Source organism: Poecilia formosa, unplaced genomic scaffold (genome assembly GCF_000485575.1).
Source record: "Poecilia formosa unplaced genomic scaffold, Poecilia_formosa-5.1.2 Scaffold0, whole genome shotgun sequence".
Lineage (NCBI taxonomy): Eukaryota > Metazoa > Chordata > Actinopteri > Cyprinodontiformes > Poeciliidae > Poecilia > Poecilia formosa.
Window position 1 is genome coordinate 1859782 of NW_006799939.1, and position 18674 is coordinate 1878455.

The 18674-nt window shown below is 38.0% G+C and overlaps 1 protein-coding gene across 4 annotated transcripts in view; it reads right to left on the bottom strand.

The window, feature by feature from the left end:
• Positions 1–18674, bottom strand: part of LOC103133844 (RNA-binding motif, single-stranded-interacting protein 3) — a 139929-nt gene that overhangs the window by 19406 nt on the left and 101849 nt on the right. For all 4 annotated transcript variants that reach the window (XM_007546064.2, XM_007545986.2, XM_007545902.2 and 1 more), the window contains 2 exons: positions 9390–9547; positions 8012–8091 (listed from right to left, as the gene is read on the bottom strand). In XM_007546064.2, coding sequence (XP_007546126.1) covers positions 8012–8091; positions 9390–9547 — 238 coding nt within the window. The remainder of the gene's footprint in view (positions 1–8011; positions 8092–9389; positions 9548–18674) is intronic.

Consider the following 18674-nt stretch of genomic DNA (forward strand, 5'->3'; position numbering starts at 1 on the left):
CACATTTAAAAGTATAATAGGCTATTTATTTAGACAGTTTGATGTTTTATGTAATGTGAAAGAGATTTGGTTGCGGTTTGATAAGCCACAAATTTAGCTGTACGAAGACTGTTATTCTGTCATACTGAGTGAACAGACGGACCCATATTCTCCTATGTAGTTACATAACTACACAAAAGCTGTTCGCTTTAATATAATGTAAGAAACATAATCAAATTCAACACCTCAGGTGGGCTGAGACATAAAAGCCCAACACATGTTGAAAGCTACAACATTTAGAAGATATTGTCCGGTATCCTGGGAAACGCTGTCAGCTGTCTATCCGTCTCCGTTTGTTGCTGGAATTATAGGGAGCCTTCAATACTGAGCTCCAACTTGTGGAAGAGGAGGTTTAGTCTCTAATCCTTGAGCACTGATATCCTGCAACTTCCGGAAGTGTCCCAACTCCAACATACTGGGATGAAATGACTAAAAGACCTCCTCATGCAGGAGGCAGAGCGTCCTGCATGTTTTAAACATCTCCGTTTCAACATAAAACCCGTGTGTGAAGAATATTTGTTTCCCTTTTCATCACTTTAGCACCTACCGTGTAGCTTGTTTGCATGTGTGTATTCAGTGAAATTTGCTTTGTGAATCTAGTGCAGAAATAAGCAGTAGCCTTGCAAATTTCCACAGTTGTGACACAACATTTTCATAGATTTTATCATGCATCCTTTCATTCATCTGAACAATAGCAGAGGACACAGTAATTTTTCAGCGAAATGACAAAAACAGAACAAACTTTACCAAATTGTTTTTATGTGTCAACACAAGTCAAAATGGAAAACAATATTTTTTCAACAGTAGAAGGCTAATCTGAATGTCATGATTCATAATGAAAAAATAAATAAATAAAAAATCGAATTTCAACCACACATTTGAAATGTTGTACCATGACAAAACTGAAGTTTAGCACAGACATGAAAGCTGTATCTGTGCTCAGAAGCTGTTCTGTTTCCCTGGTCGAGCAAACAGAGTAAGACACGGCGACAACAGCTGACAACACATCAAGTATTCTGGCAGAGCATGTTTTTATCTGTCTTTTCTGAAGCAGAGCCCTCCCCCCCCAAAAAAACAGCCGAAACTCTGTTTATTATTTTCTTGTTGTGCCTGCATGAAAATGAGTCCTCTGAAGTAAACAGGAATTCTTACTTTACTTAGCAGCGGTGTTGGCATAAACATTTTTGAATACAATTAAATTGCATATTTTATAGTTAACTGACTTATAAGTAAGTTTAAAAATATTTTTCCCCAGCAAAGAACAAAGAAAAACGACTTGTTTTTTGGTTTCAAGGCTGTAAAATGACATTAATTTAAATGCAAAAACATGTTTACACTCTGCATACGATAAAATAAATCCAGATGGAAAGTTGATAAAAAACCCCCAATATGAATGAATCCAACATTTTTTTTTTTTTTGCAGATAAATAAGGTAAGTTTTGGGGCTCACTCTGGACAAGTCGCCACAAGTTAACACAAATGCATACAAAACGGACCAAACGCACACATGAGAAGTCAATTCTTAGTGACCAACTAACTTCAATATATTTTGGACTGCAGAAAAAAGCAGGAGTAGAGCCAATGTGTGGTTGGGGCGAACGTGTAAAGAGCACACACCAAAGACCCTGGATCGGGGTCCTAATAGGAACGTCTAGCTTCTAAACAAACAGCAGACACATCTCTCAAACAGAATTGGAAAACATTGAATTGTGAAGGTTCTACGTGTAGTATGTTGAGATAAAACGTGAGGTTGTGAATGTCTGACAAACATTTGTCTGTGCTTAACCAAAGAACACCAATGCCAGCGGCCAGTCTGCGTTGATCTGACAGCTAAACCGCAGAAAAACTCCACCGAGGCAAACAGAAGTCACAAAGAGTCTAAAAAATTAATTCCAGGAATGCCTTGCAGCTGTCAGCTTGTACGTTTTGTATAACGTGGTCAGAGAGTGCATTCTGTATTTTTGACCTGTACGGTGAGCTTTGGCTTCCCAAGATCAGCATTAAAGCTAAACTACGTATAACTCCCAGCAAAAACAAAACAAAACAAAGAAAAAAAAACTTTCAGGAATAATGTGAGCTGGATAGTTGATTCAAATATAGCGCTGTGCTGCACCAGTCTAGCAAGACGTTTTATTCCAGGCAAACTTTAGTGGAAATATTCTGGTTTGCTTTGCTTTTATGCCTTAGGGACTGAAACTCTTACTGTTACAGATTCCAATATAAAATCTCCCAAGCTTTAAGAGCGCTTCAACATAATGTGAGCCATATACCAAAAGTGAAATTTGACCCCAGCAAATCCACCAAAGTTCACTACATTGAAACAAAACGATGTGGAATGGCAAGTTATTCAACTGGATTCTACATCAAGTCGATTGTGGACATTTAAAACAATATGCAAAACACATTTTACAACTTTGTATATACAAGGGTCCTCAGATTTCAGCAGGCCAGTGTCAGACTCAAGATCCATTATGGGGAAAAGCGGAAAAAGCTTAGGAGTTAAAAAAAAAAGTATATAACAAGTTCTGATTGCTCCACATTACAGTATTACATGAAAGACATCATTTTTAGGTAAATGATTAAGACTCATGTAATGGTTGCGATGCTGTTCCAGTATATTGTTTCTCCTTTGGAAGTGATTCAAGGACAATCAAGTTCTGGGTTGTCCAAATACACCAAATAAATCATAGCTTGGCTTGGGGAGGAGTATTGACATCATTTTATTAGACAGACTGTAAAACTGGGCCTGCAAGGCAGAAATTGAAGAGGTATAAATGGTCCAAGGACCTAAATTCACTTAATGGGCATTAACAGCCATCATGACAGTCCCTCTGAGACTCATGATGAAACCTACAACAGTCAACTTGTTATTCCCTAATTAAGAACTTGATATGCAGTAAGAGAACAACAATAAAAAACAAATCAACAAGAGCAAAGGTCACCTGTATGCAGATATAGTTACTTGTAATGTGTATGTTTTTTCTGCTTCCTTTCACGGTTGCTTTTCAGCAGCCTGCAGCATTTGGTTGGAAGTTATAAATAATGACTACGCTTACATGGATAATTTGTTTAAAGCTGTTCCTCGTGTCCTGTTGTCATGATCCTATATATTTATGCCATTCCAGTAAGACCCACTGAAGAATGTCCATGGAGAAACACCAGCTCATGATATTAATTTCTTCTTTTCAGCCATTGTACTTGTTTTGATACACATTGTGATTCCAATCCTTGTTTCTGTTTGATTACATCTAAAATGACTGGCTCATTACAGACTAACAGTGTTGTAATCTGAGGTCCAGTCAGAACTATATTTTTAAGTCAAAGTAAAAACAAGAAATCCTCACCTACACTCAAAACATTACATTAAAGAAGATGTATATTTTAACGACTTGCATGAGGATAATGACTTATAGATCAAATGATCATCCCTTTGTGCGCTAAATTGTCTAAAAGTAGAAAAAAAAAGTAAACAACTGAAACAACTTTTAACATGATAAACAGTCAACTTTTAAAATGTTTGACTGCTTGCTTTCAGAGTTTTATTTGTACATGTTTAAATGTGTATAGGTGAATTCAGTGGACAAAAAAAATTGTTTACTGAGTTACAGTCTTCAATCTTTGACCTTTTCTGCTCAAATGGCAGGACTTGTTTACTGGTAAGAAGGTGGGTGGCTTGTACTGTAAGGAGCAGATCACACACTGTTAGTGCAGCTGCGGGATACTGGAAACTTTAGCAGGGAAATAAAGAAACCGCGGCAACTCCAACGCAGAACACATTTTATGTATATCTTGTTTAAAGGATATGAGAGAAGGGAATTCAGACTGAAACACACTCCTCTTTCACTCAGTTTGGAGTATAAAGTGCATTTATAATGGATTCACAACGTCTTCTACTGGCAATTATAGAAGCATTAAAATATATGTAGTGATGATGATTTTAAGGTTGAAACTAAAAAAAAAAAATCAGCAGATCTATGAAGCAGTGCACAGGTTTTAAGCCGTACAGTGCAATAATTTCACTGTTGAACAATAAATGATGAGGATTTGTTAGTTTCAATATGTTACTCAAAAAAATTTATTTAGCTTTCATATTTTCTTTGATATGTTGCCTTTTTAAAAATTTTAGATTACATTTTATTGCAAAAATGAAACATTATCTCACTATTCCCTGAAAATAAGCAATGAATTACATGGAGGTGCTAGAACATTTCTTAGAAATATTATCCACATAAAAGTCATTAACCCAAAATATAATTAAATCAATAATCTGTGCTGTGACAGTGGCACTTGTAAAGTGTTTAATCCTATTATATGGAATTATTATTATTATTTTTTTTTAACCAATACAGATATTAGCTTTGGTAGATCAAATCCAACAAATAAGCAGGAATCCGGCAGAAATACCTTTTGTTTCTTTCATGTAAGCAACGTGTGAGACCCAACATCTGGAGCAGGAAATGTGCTATGAAAAATAACCACTAGCAAACAACATGCTAAAATAATCATTTGAAAAAAAAAAAGTGATTTAATCTACAAAAACAACTAAATGGGAAGAAAAAAAAATCAGTGAGGTGAAGCAACGCCCTTCAAAGCTCTCTGAGAAAACAACATGTGCTCCAGATGGTTAGTTGGTCAAGGATCAAGACAAGCGGATGCTGACAAATTGTTTGTGGAATTAAAACACCTAGACTAAAAAATTCATGGATTTGTCCAAGGAGTAACCCATCACCTCTAACAGGGCTGGCCGGCTGACTGGGTGTATAAAATGTGGTAAAATCTAAAAGACACATTCATCATAAATTCATAAAAATAAAAATTAAGGGCGAGAACTAAAGCAGCTGTCATATTTCCTCCATCTCACCAAGAACAAATCTAAAAAGACATCTACATATGAAGCATTAATTTATGTAGAAGCTAACCTTCAGCCATGTTTCCCCATTTTTACATTGCATTTGTTTTATGGAAGGAAACGTAAAATTGCTCAAGGTTTAATTTCATTGGGATGAGGTAGGTTACTTTTGTTGTGATACTACAATTACTCTTCCATACTTAAAATGTGAAGAGTTTAGTTTAGTGGCCCACAAACAGTCTGTTTGTGAACTCAAAAGGTCAAATAATTGGCCAAAATGATCAGAAAGTAAGTTGGATTTCATTAGACGGCGAAAAATGCTTCGTCTTCCAACTATCCAGCGTGCCAGCGTGTGTGAAGACAGAATGTCTGCTTTCAACATGCCAGAAAAGTCCGAGGCAGCCCGGTTTAGTTGTTGATCAAATTCTGGAGCTTACATGCGTTTCCAACAGGGCAAAGCACAGCAACAGCAGCCATTAAAACAAATCTGATGGCAAACAAAACAGCTGAAACAACTGGGGGGAAATATGGTATAAAGAAAGCAGTGCCCCCAGGGGGAAGGGGGGGGGAGGGAAACACATATCAGTGGTGAAAACTGGCAAGGAATCTTAAATGTGATACATACGAGAGAAAAGAAAGGATGAAATAATTAAGTTGGAAAAAAGAGAGGAAAAAGAGCTTGAATAAGTTCTGAAAATTATTATTTTTTTAAAAACTCCTTGCTTCAAATGAGTAACAGGAAATCAGTGTCTTCTGACTCAGATTTGAATCGAGATTTTATATTCATATATAATAAATCAGGGCAGTGTCTTAAAGTCCAGGAAATCTGAGGAAGTAAAAATGTTTTCATGCTAGGTTAGTGAATAGATTGTTAAAGATGACGTCCTTGTGTTTAAATGTCTTGAATCGACGTGCCCTCTGATTTGTTTTAACATCACATTCTGACATCAAGCCATTTGACAAAACTGTGCAGCGGGTGAACGGATCGGAAAGGTTTCCCACTGGCACTGACTTTTACACTCGCTGTATGGAGGCACGAGCCGCAAAAACACAGAAGAAAATGCAGCAGGCAACCAGTCGCATAACTTGTGATTACTTGATTTACATTTCAGATTGGAGTGCTGGATCTTGCTCGGCTCAGTAAAAGGCATTGATACGTTGGGAGAGCTCAAGCTGTTTCCAGCACATTTATTTTCCCCCCTCTGGAAATCAATCATTTTTCCAGCGTTTTTCCTTCAATAAACTTTGTACATCCGAAACAAACAGAAATCAACATTGTATGGATCTGGTTGAGACGACCTGATAAAGTTTAGTCTGAGAAAGAAGTAAAGCGCAGAGAAAACTATTTCTTAAGTTTGATAAAAAACGCTGCTTGGAGGAGTCAGAAAGCAGCAAATCAGTAACGGTTCGGTTGTTGAGAGATGTTTGCTCTGTAAATATGACCAATGGCAGCTTTTATCCTTTGGTGGAGCATTATGTCTCGACCAACAACATCATCCTGGTCTTCCTACAGAAGAGGGTTGATAACTTTACAGTATATTTTTGTATAACCTACTGCAAATTTTAATAAGAAATAAAACTTAAAGAAGCACAATCGTGTACATGTGTTTTACGTGTTTGCAATAACCAATAACTGGGCATGCTCTACTATAATAATATGTAATCTGTGTTTTATAAGGGGGTTGTAATCACATATACATTTAATTTTGCATTACAAAAAATAAATAAATAAATAAATAAATAAAAATGCTGCTGCAGGCAAAAGAGGTAATTAATAATTTGTTTTGGAGATATTGATCATTTAAGAACTGGCAGTTTCCATTTCATCTAATAGCATGTTGCATTAGAAAATATTTCAAATAGATCTGAATCTGCCTCTGAATCATATCAATTAAAATATAAAAGAGGTTTAACATGGAGCATTCTGATTTGCATTGATGCTGAAATGTGATATGCAAATAGACTTGCCTTGCCTAATATCACTTTATTCTTTTTTTTTTCTATACCGAATTGCTCTCGGTGGATAGTCTTGGAATTTGTACGGACACATTGTGTTTTTTAGGATTTCCAATCAGGTATTTCTCTCATAAGTTTCTCAACTCTTTGATCAGTGTATGGCCTAAAGACAGCGACAGAAGAGAGCAAGTAAACCCATCAGAAAGACTGGAGAGATGCATTGCAGACACAATACATAAAAGAATAAGATTATGATATCTTTAACCGCTTATTCAATATGCTTATACTTGTGTGAGCTTTTCTTGTTTTCCTTACAAGTGTTTTATTAAAATGAAGTGGAACCAGAACCTCCAACTCTGAGCTTTTTTTTAATCAATGATAATCAGCTCCAAACACAAATGATGCTGCCGGGAAACTGCTCTTCTTTCAATTTATTTCTTGCTCCATGTTTTATTTTTCTGTATATTCACTTCTTCTTCTTTCAAATTCTGCCACTTTCTTTTTCGTGTCCCCTCATTTTCTCCATATCCGTTGCATGCTGTTGGCTCGTTTTGTGCACTTCAAAGAAAACAAGCTTCTTTATCCAATTACTTTGGGGACAATCACAAGCAGATTGTTTGCTTTAAGCGATGTCAGTCTGGGTGTGCACATGTGCCTAAGCAAGGGTTAGTCTCAGAATATCTTTTTTTTTTTCCCTTTTCCCTTTTCTGCAGAGCAAAGACTAATCACACAAATCCTCATACCAAATTAACTCAAGGAGGCCTAAAGAGTCGGAAGCAAAGAGAGCGGAGATAATGATGTGTGATCAGTCACACTTGTGTAGTTTTATGCTCAGACAATTGCTAAAACTGAAAACTGATAAAAACATGCTTCCTCCATAGACACTGGGTGCCTGGAAAACTAAAGGTCTTTATAAATTCAATAAATGAGGGCTTGAAGGAAAGTCCAAGTGTAGCAATTGGAATTTTGATGTCACATTTTTTATTTATTTAAACAAAATAGAGCACCTTGAAAACAAGAAAACATTCCTGCTTGTACAGTGAGGGGAGAGTAGTGCAAGGGTAACCACTAATAAGAACCAAAATGTGTTGAGTAAACACAACGGCGAATATAATTCAACGTAGTCTGTAAGTGTAAGCGTATTCTATTCTCTCAGTTTGCACCTACCTGTCATGCCTGGAGGGGTTTTCAGAAATTTGCCGTTGAAATTCTGGATCACCACGTCGCACTTCTCCGTCGACTCCATCCTGCAACGGAGAGAAAGAACGGTGATTTTGGATTTTGTTTAGGTGAGAGGAAGCACGAAAGATTTCATGGCTCATCAAAAGTGAATGCGTCGTATGCGGCTACGAGCGCATGCAAAAGCGTCCTACATTTCAGTAAGTGTGTAAACGCTTGCCAGTTAAAGGATTAGTGCTTAGGTGTCTTTCTCTGCCTGTGAAAAATGTGTGCGTACGTGCGTGTGTGTGTCTGTTTTCTATGGGGTTTCCTCCCCTTTGTCCCAGTTTAAAAGCTCCTTTCAGTCTGATCTGTTGTGTGTCATGTCCTCTTTGTCTGCCCCTATTCAGCTCTGCTCACCCAATCACAGCTCAATGACTAATTGCCTGCTTGGCAAGCAAAAGCCAGTGTGTCAATGTGCGCGTGTGTGTGTGTGTGTGTGTTTGAGCAGAGGAGAAAGACGGTGACAGAGGGCACAGACTGAGAGTGGCGAGGGGGGAGTTTAGGATGTGGGTATGTATGTCTCTGTGAGGGTCTTGGGTTTTCTTTGTACAGTCAGTGACCCAGAATACATACTTGACTGCATTCTAATCACTGGCACACTCTACGGTGTAACTGAGAGGACCACACATGCACACACACAGGGGACAAAAGGGTTTGAGGTAGAAAGAGGTGGAATTTCCCTTTTTTTTTATTGTTGGAGCTCCAAGTCATTTGGTTGCAAATTGCTTATCTTGTAACTTCTATAGCAAAAGTGGTTATTGTAGCGTTTGGTATTTGTTTCCCCAGTTACTAGGAAGCACATGTCCAACCTGCAACCACCTTTTCAAAACTCCAAACACAATTAGCACGACATTAGTTTGCGGAGGCCCTGCGGTTGTCAGGTCTTGTGTCGTTTTCACACAACATGCAGTTAATGACCACATTTCTCAAATAGTTGCACTTTCTTAGCGTACAGGTTCAATCTCTGACCAAAGTTATGAATACTGTTTTTTCTCATTTGCAGACATTTACATACAAAAACCCAATATGCCAAGGCTTGGTTACTGTACAAAAAATATTGTGTTTTGCAATGAAATCAGCTAAAAAAAATAAATAAAAACAAATAAATTTAAAAAGTTAAAAGTAATTAGCCCAACCAGTTTACACTCAATGAAGACATAGTTACATGATGTGTGGGAGCCCAGTCGACTGCACTAACAAATTGACTTTGCACCAATAAATGAAACGAATAACCTTCATTTCCGACATGCTAGAAAAACAAACGAAATTTCAATTTTATAGGACTCTCGGAGTGAGGCGTTTTTCCATTTCACTGTGTATGCACCTAGCAAAGCCGACTCCTCTGCTCAGACCGTTGGCGTCTCTCAGTATCCGCGTGGAAATAACATGACCAAAGGGCTTCAGCATGTTTTCCAGCTCCTGCTCATCCATCGACACCGGCAGGTTGGAAATGTAGAGGTTTGTGGGGTCCTGCTCCTGTTGCTGTGGAGAGACAGTGAAAGACAAGGATGGAGTGTTTAATATCAATCTTAATGCAAAGAATTAAACAAAAAATATAGACAAATTTGACCCAGTCACCTTGAAGAAAACGTAGAAAAAAAAACTGCAGGTGAATTACTATACAAAAAATAATATTTCAGAACAATGGAAGGACCCTGACAGTTTCATTAGAAAATAAATTTTACATTTATTGTGTAAACACCATTAACTGACTGCAGAGAAACAAAGAATTGTTACAATGTTGTGGCACTTTATGTATTTCTTCCTTTCAAAAATATAAGGCAATAAAAATTAAAATAAAAACTTATTTGATTGCTGTTTGATCCACTGACAGATGCATTGTTTATTTCCATATTTATGACTGAATATTTCACAGAAAAATAGCAGCAAATTAAACCCAAGAGGCATACTCCTAAGAGGAGTGGAAACTGTTTTGAAAATGCATTACACTAACCCCACACTCCAAAACCCCTGAAGCAAGAAGGAAAACCCCTATGGATGAAGAAATGCTATCAAAGTTGAAGTAAATCTTCATGCGGTAAGTGGGGGGCCTCCCTCTGGTGTGTCACTCAGTGGGTTAAGATGTGTATACTGATATTGTTTGGTTTTTCTGTCTGACAGTGTCACAGGGCGGTGTTGGGAAGTGGTGAGAACGAACGCAGGAGTCCAGGCTATGAAGAAAGTGAATATTTTAATAATGAAAACTCAGGAACACAGGAACAAGGAGACTGGCAGAGAACGCACGGAAACAGAACAAAATTAGACGACGACGCTCGACGAGGATCCGACAAGGAACACAGACAAGAAGAGGGACTAAATACACGGGGAAGGTAATCACAGGAACTAGAAACAGCTGGGCACAATCAACAGGGGAGACAGGACAACACAGAGACTATCAGGAAACAGAACCAGACACAGAAAAACCTCAAAATAAATGTACAAAGAACTCAAATCACAACAGACAGATCTCAATGCAAATGACTGTCTGCAAAAGGCCAAAACGTCTCCGTTTGGTGTTTCTCGATTAAAGGGGGATGGGTTGCATGGAAAGGTTGTACGGCAACGATGGTTTGATATGCAACCTGCTGCAGAGAAAGGAAAGAGTAAATGCATGTTCCATAAATTACAAAGACACGCTTCCAATAAATCACTTCACAGTTTCCTAAAAGCAAGAAAGACACACAGGTCTAAAGAAACTGAGTGTCCGATTATTATTATTATTGGTGAAAATTATAACTGTATATAAAAACATTTGTTATACGATAATACCTTGCAATCCCAAACATACTGAAAATGACAACAGACATAAAGGAATATAGGATTAAAGGGGCATTATTACGTATTTTTCAGGCACACAATGCTATTTTACCGCACAATCATGTAGCTAAGTTACCTTCACTTATTATAAAAATGCAGGATATGAGACACAAGGTAAGATAATTAAATTTAACTGAAGTCATTAGGAAAACACGCTATGTGGGTGTGACATATGCGTCCTGCTATGTGAACACCTTCTGCTTCTGTGACATAAAAAATAAAGACCCTTTAGGCTCCCTTAGCACCCAAATATTGCTTTCATAAATGGAGGATTGATAGATGTTTGAAGGGAGTGAGCTCAAAGCCGAGAAGACTGCGACCAAAGCCGTCCGTGTAAGAATTGAGTCAGTGCAGGCAGAACAGCCCAGGTGGAAAATTCTGAAATCACCTTTTCATTTGGATTCTGAAAATCTACGTGCAAGGTGCGCGGCAGACAAGGATTTTTCATTTGTCAGTTTCCAACCTAATGACTGGGGAGGTTGTCTTCACATATGGGCAACAGGCTTTGAATGTTAGCTGTTGGGTTTGCGTACATGCTTATGTGTCACATTAAGACAAGCAGGGGGACACATGAAAGAAGGAACATCAAAGGAGTCGAGTGTAACAGCTGTGGAATCTGTCACTGGTCTCAGAATCATCATCTTCATGAAAGGGTTACGTCACTGAAATCATTCTTGGATCATCTTGCATGATTAAAGTGAATCAGGTTTCAACGCTTTCCAACTCGGTCCTTATTAAAATGTTTCTGGGACAGAGTCACGAGGTGAAATGTCAACCAGGAGGACACCGGGGCACAGTGTTTGGGATCAATTTGCTCATTCTTGAACAAGAACAGAAACTTTTTTTCTAAAAAAAAAAGCTTCACAGCAAAAGAAATTTGTGGGGGGGGGACAAAAAAAAAACCCTCCTAAAATGTCTTCTATGACAGCACTCCTCTAGGGGAACTTAGGAAAAGAAACCAAAAACAAGCAGAACAAATCTGATTGGATAAATCCAGGTCAGCAACAGAAACAAATAACCAGACTAAACTGCTGGTTTTATGCACAGATTGGTACCAACCTCAGCAGATTTTATTCCTTAACTAACATGCAAAAACAAATACATTAAATAGCACCAAATATAAAATGTAGTCCTTATTATGCTTTCTTACGACAACTGTGTGGCATTACCATAGATGTACTGGAAGGTGTTGCAAAATGCAATGAGAAACACAGTTCACTACAAGACAAATGCATAGGAAATAACAGCAGAAACAAGCTGGGAATATGCAGCATGAATTGTGATAAGAAGAGTTAAAAGATATTTTTAGTTTTTTATAAGGGAGATATTTACTAATGGAGTGACTGATGAGTGAACATCTTCTGGTTGAGAAGATGAACAAGTAGTGAAATGGTCAAATAGAGTAAGCACAAGTGTTACAAGGAAATACACCCTGAACTCGCTTTGTTCCATTTCACCTCTTTGCTAATTCACACCTGCATTTCGCTTTTTTTTTTTTTTTGCCCCTTACTCTCTTCCCCCTTATGTGCAATTTTACCCAATCATGTTTCCCAAGAAAAACTGTACAACACCACTCCCATTGATTTTGGTTCTGACCCATTTTGGGGGAAATTTTGGTGTTTTAAAATATGATGGGTGATGAACCCTTATTAGACCAAAATAACTCAAATTGACTTTCTGCTGGTAGACATCACCCGGAGTCACACACTCACGTTTCCGAGACAATAAGTAGATTACAGAAAATTACTTTCCATATTTCGTCAACATGGGTACAAAACATCTCCCTGCAGGTTATGAATCAAAGCATGGTTGGCATGATAGATGAAACTCTGTTTTGGTGCACTACGCAGGAACAAAACTGCAAGGACGAGAATTGTCAAAGAAAATCACAGAAAAAAAAATGGAAATGCAAGCGAGAATCAACTGCAATACAGTTGTTTTAAATTGTTACTTTTCTCGATTAGTGTGGATGAGTGGATCTCAAAACATTTCATATTTTAACAAAAAGTACACAAAAAGTTTCCCCTAAAGTTGGAATTCTGATTTGGTTGTTGGATGACCACAACCTGCTCAGAAAGAAAGAAGAAACAATCACACACTAGGCTTGAACTGAAACTGACAGGTCAAACTTTACAGACTTGCAGAATGCAAGTCATTTTTTACAACTCGGAACTAAAATCTGCTTAACTTAGCTTTTGATATTTTATTCCCAGATCCACGTTCAGACATCCCAAGGCAAGTCAAACAGAGCATAAAGCTGCAAATGTTTCATGAAATCTCTGAGAATAAAACCCTTATTTAAGCTTCAAATAGGCTTTAAACTCACTGCTGTTTATTTCACCTTTGGTGTGAAAACGGGTGACAGAAACCTGAAAGACACATCCACTTGTAAAAGAACTCTTCTTGACTTTGGTTAAAGTTGCTGTTTGCACAAAGTTATCTGACGGTGATCTCTCGCTCGGCAGGTGTTGCAGATGAGTCACTCTCTCTCTCTCCAACGCTGTCGTCCCCTTTCTGGCTCTGTTTCTTTGTCACTCTGTCTCTCTCTTTGCAACATCTGTCATGCTCTGGAAACAGCTTCACACCAACTGTGCCTCTCCTTTTACTGTGTTTGGCCTGCCAGCCAACCAGTCAGCTAGTGTTTTCAGCCCCATTAAACCTCAATTCTGCATTACTGTAGAAGGTGTGCGCCTCTTATCCCGCTACCTCCTAGTTACCCCGCCACCCGGCAACACCTGCTGATGATAGAGGGTAAACCGAGGGCAAAGCAGTGATTAAACACCGACCGAAAATGCCAGCTTTGTTTGCACGCCAGCATGCATGCATGCGGGGCGAGACAGTACTTGAAAATCCCATTTCTTAGCCTTTCTGCGTCTCAAGTAGAAACCCTTCAAATTGGAAACCTCAGCCCTATCGCAGCACTGCCAGGAATGAGCAGGTACAGCAAAGTGAACGGAGAAGCTTAGAAAGAAAGCGCCAGAGCGCTTTCAGAGAGAGGGAGTCGGCGATTATGGAAAACACTTCCCATTCATTACAGTATGAGTTTGCTTCTTATTTCTACTTTGAAACATTCATATTCTTCCACGTTTCCTTGTTGCTACGTCTGAATCTCTCTTGACTTTGGCCTCCCTCTGCCCACCTCTTCCCTCTACCCTGTGTTCCTCCAAACTTGAATTCATTCATATTCATTTCCTTTTTCGTCTTACTTGCTATTCAAACCTACTCCCGCTAAGATTAAAACCTAATCTCCCTTAATGGTAGCCTTGCTGACTAAAACACTATCTGAATGCTTAGTTAATATTTAAAGAGGCGAACTTTTCCCTCCTCACACTTCTCATTCTCTTCCTAATCTATGTGTCCCCTCATTCTTTCCCTTCCTGCACGTCTGCACACCACACTCATCTTTATTTTCCTTCATTTACATCTCTCTCTCACAGCAGCCTTCTTCTCTATCTGCATTTCTCATTCTTATGGGTTCCTCATCCTCAAGCCAAGTTCTAATCTTTCATAAGGATTGTCTGGGTGTCTAAACGCTTCCTAACGGCTTAATCAATACTTAATGAACATATCATAAATACTTTATGAAGGCTAACCCCCCAAATCCCGGGGGTGTCATTAACTGTGGAGATATACACTTTATCCCTTATCTTCATGATGACTACCATGTTGGTGGAATCAACACCAGACACTGAATACATTTCATCTTGAGCCACTTCACCCATTTGTTTTTTTTGTTTTTTTTTGACAGTACAGATCCTCATGTTTGTGTCACCATGGCAACGATGAATTGTGCAATAGGCATGGAACAAAAGCCATTTTATTTAAAGTCAGTAGACATGGCTTTGTGCAATATTTTCATGAGAAAAACAAAAATGGAACAGACAGAAATTAGTTTTACAGTGAAGCTACCATGTTGTAAAAATAGACATCTGGGGGTGATGTCACTTCATCACCTACAAACATACACAGTGTATGTTTTTTGTTTGTTTGTTTTTTTGTTTTTGTTTTACCATACAAAATACTTACTGACTCTTGAATTTCGGGGCTGAAAACATCCACTAGTACACTCAAAATTCAATGTTTGGTTATTTTGGCTATGTCTGAAGGGAAGGACAAAGAGATTTTCTTTTTTTTTTTAATCTATTTTAGCAAATGACTAATTCCGAGGAAAATTTTTTATTTTTATTTTTTTTACCTAATCCTGCTCTATTAAAAATCATTATGAACATAATACATTGGCAGCTTAATTAGTTAAAAATAAAAGTGGATAACAGAGCAGGTATTATCCTGATAAACAGCATAACCCTAGGGCATCTTGCAGCCTCTCAATTTCTGTCACTTAAAAGTAAAGCTTCTTCACTGAGCTTTGTTTGAGAAAATGTTGATAATTTTTTTTTTTTTATCATACAAAATTCTTACTGACTCTTGAAAACTCTGGACTTTTCTTTAACCATCTTCAAGATCTGGATAAGTTTTGGGGAAAAAGGAAAAGTGATTATGGAATACGATATTTCCAAACCTTTTCTCAACTTCAGGGTTTGGATGATTGTACATTGTTTTAGGTCTCATTGGTAAAAATGGTGAAGGGCCTGTACTTGATTAGGGCTTTATGAAGCCCAGAGGACCCTCAAATGGTTCACACTACATTCAGTCAATCACCCATTCACAATGTAATGTAAAATAAACCCTCTGTGTCCTTCCAATAGCTGGTTATTTATCATCAAACATTTGAGAAAGCCTTCTATTGGATTAGGGTCTTCCAATCACAGCTGAGGATGTACATACTTCCCATTGTAGAGTCAGCAGAGTCCACTCAGAAATGAACATGTGAAGTTAAGACTCCTACACTGAGGAGGTTCTTATAGATTAGAAGATCAGATAGTGACCCCATAAGAAACAAAACTATTGACTTCATGATTTCACGTCATGATGATCAGTTTGATTTGTGATCAAACGGTGATTTATTTGATTGTTGTGTTTGTTTTGTTCTTTTCCTTTAACCGTTATGTCAGAACTAATTGCATTGTTTGTTTTTGGACAGTAATCAGCATGCTTTCACAACCGACCAAGTTTCTGGTAATTTGATGTGCAATGCTTGTTTTGTTCCTGAGCAGCCTAAACTGAGTGGTTTTTATAACAACATGGTTTGGATTTAATAGACTCTTGTTTCAACCGCTGCTCATTTGTCTGCTATCGTGAAAGGCTGCTGGTTTGTTTGTGTGCTTTCTGTATTGGTTTAGAATCAACCCTTGTTCACATGTATTTAGATGTTAGACCAAACAGTTCTTGGATACAATGGTTTGACTAATGTAAAGACATTTTCCCTAAAGCTTAAAAAAAGAGAGAGAGAGCGAGAGAGAGAGAGAGAGAGAAAAAAAAAACTTATTTCATTATGTTAACGTGTTAAAACTGGCAAATTTCTTTTACCTTTTTTTTATTTTGGGATTACACGAAGAGAGTGTCAGAGGGCTGTGGTCACTAAACCATGGTTCACTACTGTGCAGAATACCCTTCATGCATATTTCTGTCAATATTGATTTGGTACAAACATTGAAAACAGTTTTGCAATAAAACCAAAAAAACAAAAACAAAACTATGATACCTAGTTTGAGATCACATATTTCAGTATCCAAGGTGTAGGAACATTTTATTGAATTTAATGCTGCAAAATATATACTATAAATACTTTTTCAATCACACTCACTAGTTGTCAATGACTAAATAAATGATTCCAAAAAGTGTTGCTGCTGTTGACCAAATAGGAGGCAACGTTCAACCAGTGAATTCAATTTTTCAGCCTCAGGCTACAAATGCTTTATGCTCAAACTTTGCAAGAGTCTTTTACAGTAACACATAATGTCCAGAGAACAGGTGACTGACTACACAAAGAGTTCTTACGATATATAGCAGCAATGTTCCCTTTTTTTTAACACCATCGTCTATTTCTTTCAGCTCAACAGTTTCAACATGGCTTCATCCCTTCTCGTCTTCCCCTCATGTTGTCTTTGGTGTGTATTAAAAGGCCAGTAATTCATCACAAAGTCCAGGCAAAAATCAGTCCTTGCTGCAAAGCAGTCTGCTGGCTGTTTGTCTTCCAGGTGTCCAGAGAAGGAATCAATCACCACATCCTGAGATGCTGAAACCATCCAAGGGGGTCAGATGCAGATACAGAGGGAAGAGAGAGATGCACGCCCAGAGAAAAATGAAGAGAGTGTGGAGGACGACATGCAGACAAAGCAGCCCTGCACGGGTGAATTAAATAAACATTCCCTTCGCTGAATACAAATCAGCAGGCCAAGAAAGTTATGCAATCCAATCTTTGGTTGTGATTCGAAATAAAAAAAAAAGACTGCTGTGTTGTGTTGTGTCAGTGTTGATTGATGCATAGATTAAACAACAACCAGGCCTGATTGTAATGATACGTTCTGTTGTTATTGCATTTGTTTAGTGTTCAAAGTCACCACAAAAGCAAACCAAGCAGAAATGGTGTAGCTTTCTTGTGGGAATGTGGTCGCGCTAATCTCTCTCTCTCTACATATATATATAGATATATACATTTTAAACAAAAAAAGTTCAGAATGGTAGAATGAGTTCTTTGGGGGGGATCAGTGAGATATGTGGAAATGATCAAAGGTGACAGTAAGGTTTCAGTTTTCACATTGCAATACATTTCTTACCTCTTTTTAATCATTGGCAATCATTGATGGTGATAATGATCCAAAAACAAAACAAAAAAAGTGTCAATTTTTACTTAATTATGCACAGAAGAATAGCTAGTTTCCCATACAGATTCCTCCCTAGAAGTTCCGTGTAACTTTTTTGACTCTTCAAGCTTTACTGTGAAACATGTCTCTGATAATGAAAACATCAGTCGTTTTCTGTCCCCTCAGTGACGACGTCCACACTAAAGAGTGTTGTCAGCATCACCTGCTTATTTAGAGTCTGTTCACTTAAGAGGGGAAAAAAAAGCACAGGATTCTGAGTCCTGTTACAGAGCTCCAATCTTAGCCTAAATATTGCTGCCAAGGAGTCAGCTTAAGATTTTCAGTCAGCTGCTGAGAGCGAGGAGATGCTGTTTTCCAGGGGCTCATACTGGTTGATATGCAAAACAAAAGGCATAAAAAAAACCCTCAAGTACCCCTACAGAAGGCAACTGATAGAAATTAACAGATCACACAAAAGCGTGCTATGACGATGACAAAATTACAATAATCGCCACATGGCATCAACACGTTTGATTGTGCCGCATTTACATCCTCATCATTGTTTTGATTCGTCTCGGCCTCTCGTCATGCTGGTCCTTTGACTACGTCATCTACTTGACATTAAAGTGGACGCTCAGCTGTCAGCAATTCGCTGCGATTACCTGCTTGTACAAAGTTGTTTGATCAGGCGAAACAACCAACATAAAACGCTGAAGCAAAGAACACAAAATTCAAACACATTGCCTGCTGTGGGCACAGCACTATAGGTTTTATGAAGAATATCTCTTCTACTGACACCCTTAGGCTCGCTAAAAATCCTCCTCACTAAACCCAACCCGTCACTTTTATGAGTTCCCTTAAGGCATCTTGTGAATAACTTTTATCTTACCGAGGTAAAATTCAGAGAAAAATTGCAGAATTCCAGAAATTTCAAGAATGATCCAAAAATGTCGTCAGATGAAGCTACTTTTAATCTTAGGAGTCTTTAACACGGGTCCAGATTTTTAATTTGCCAATTACAGGTTATAAAACAGACTGCCGTCTTATTTCTGTTCATCTGCCAATTTTTCTGCTTAGCGTTAGAAAAC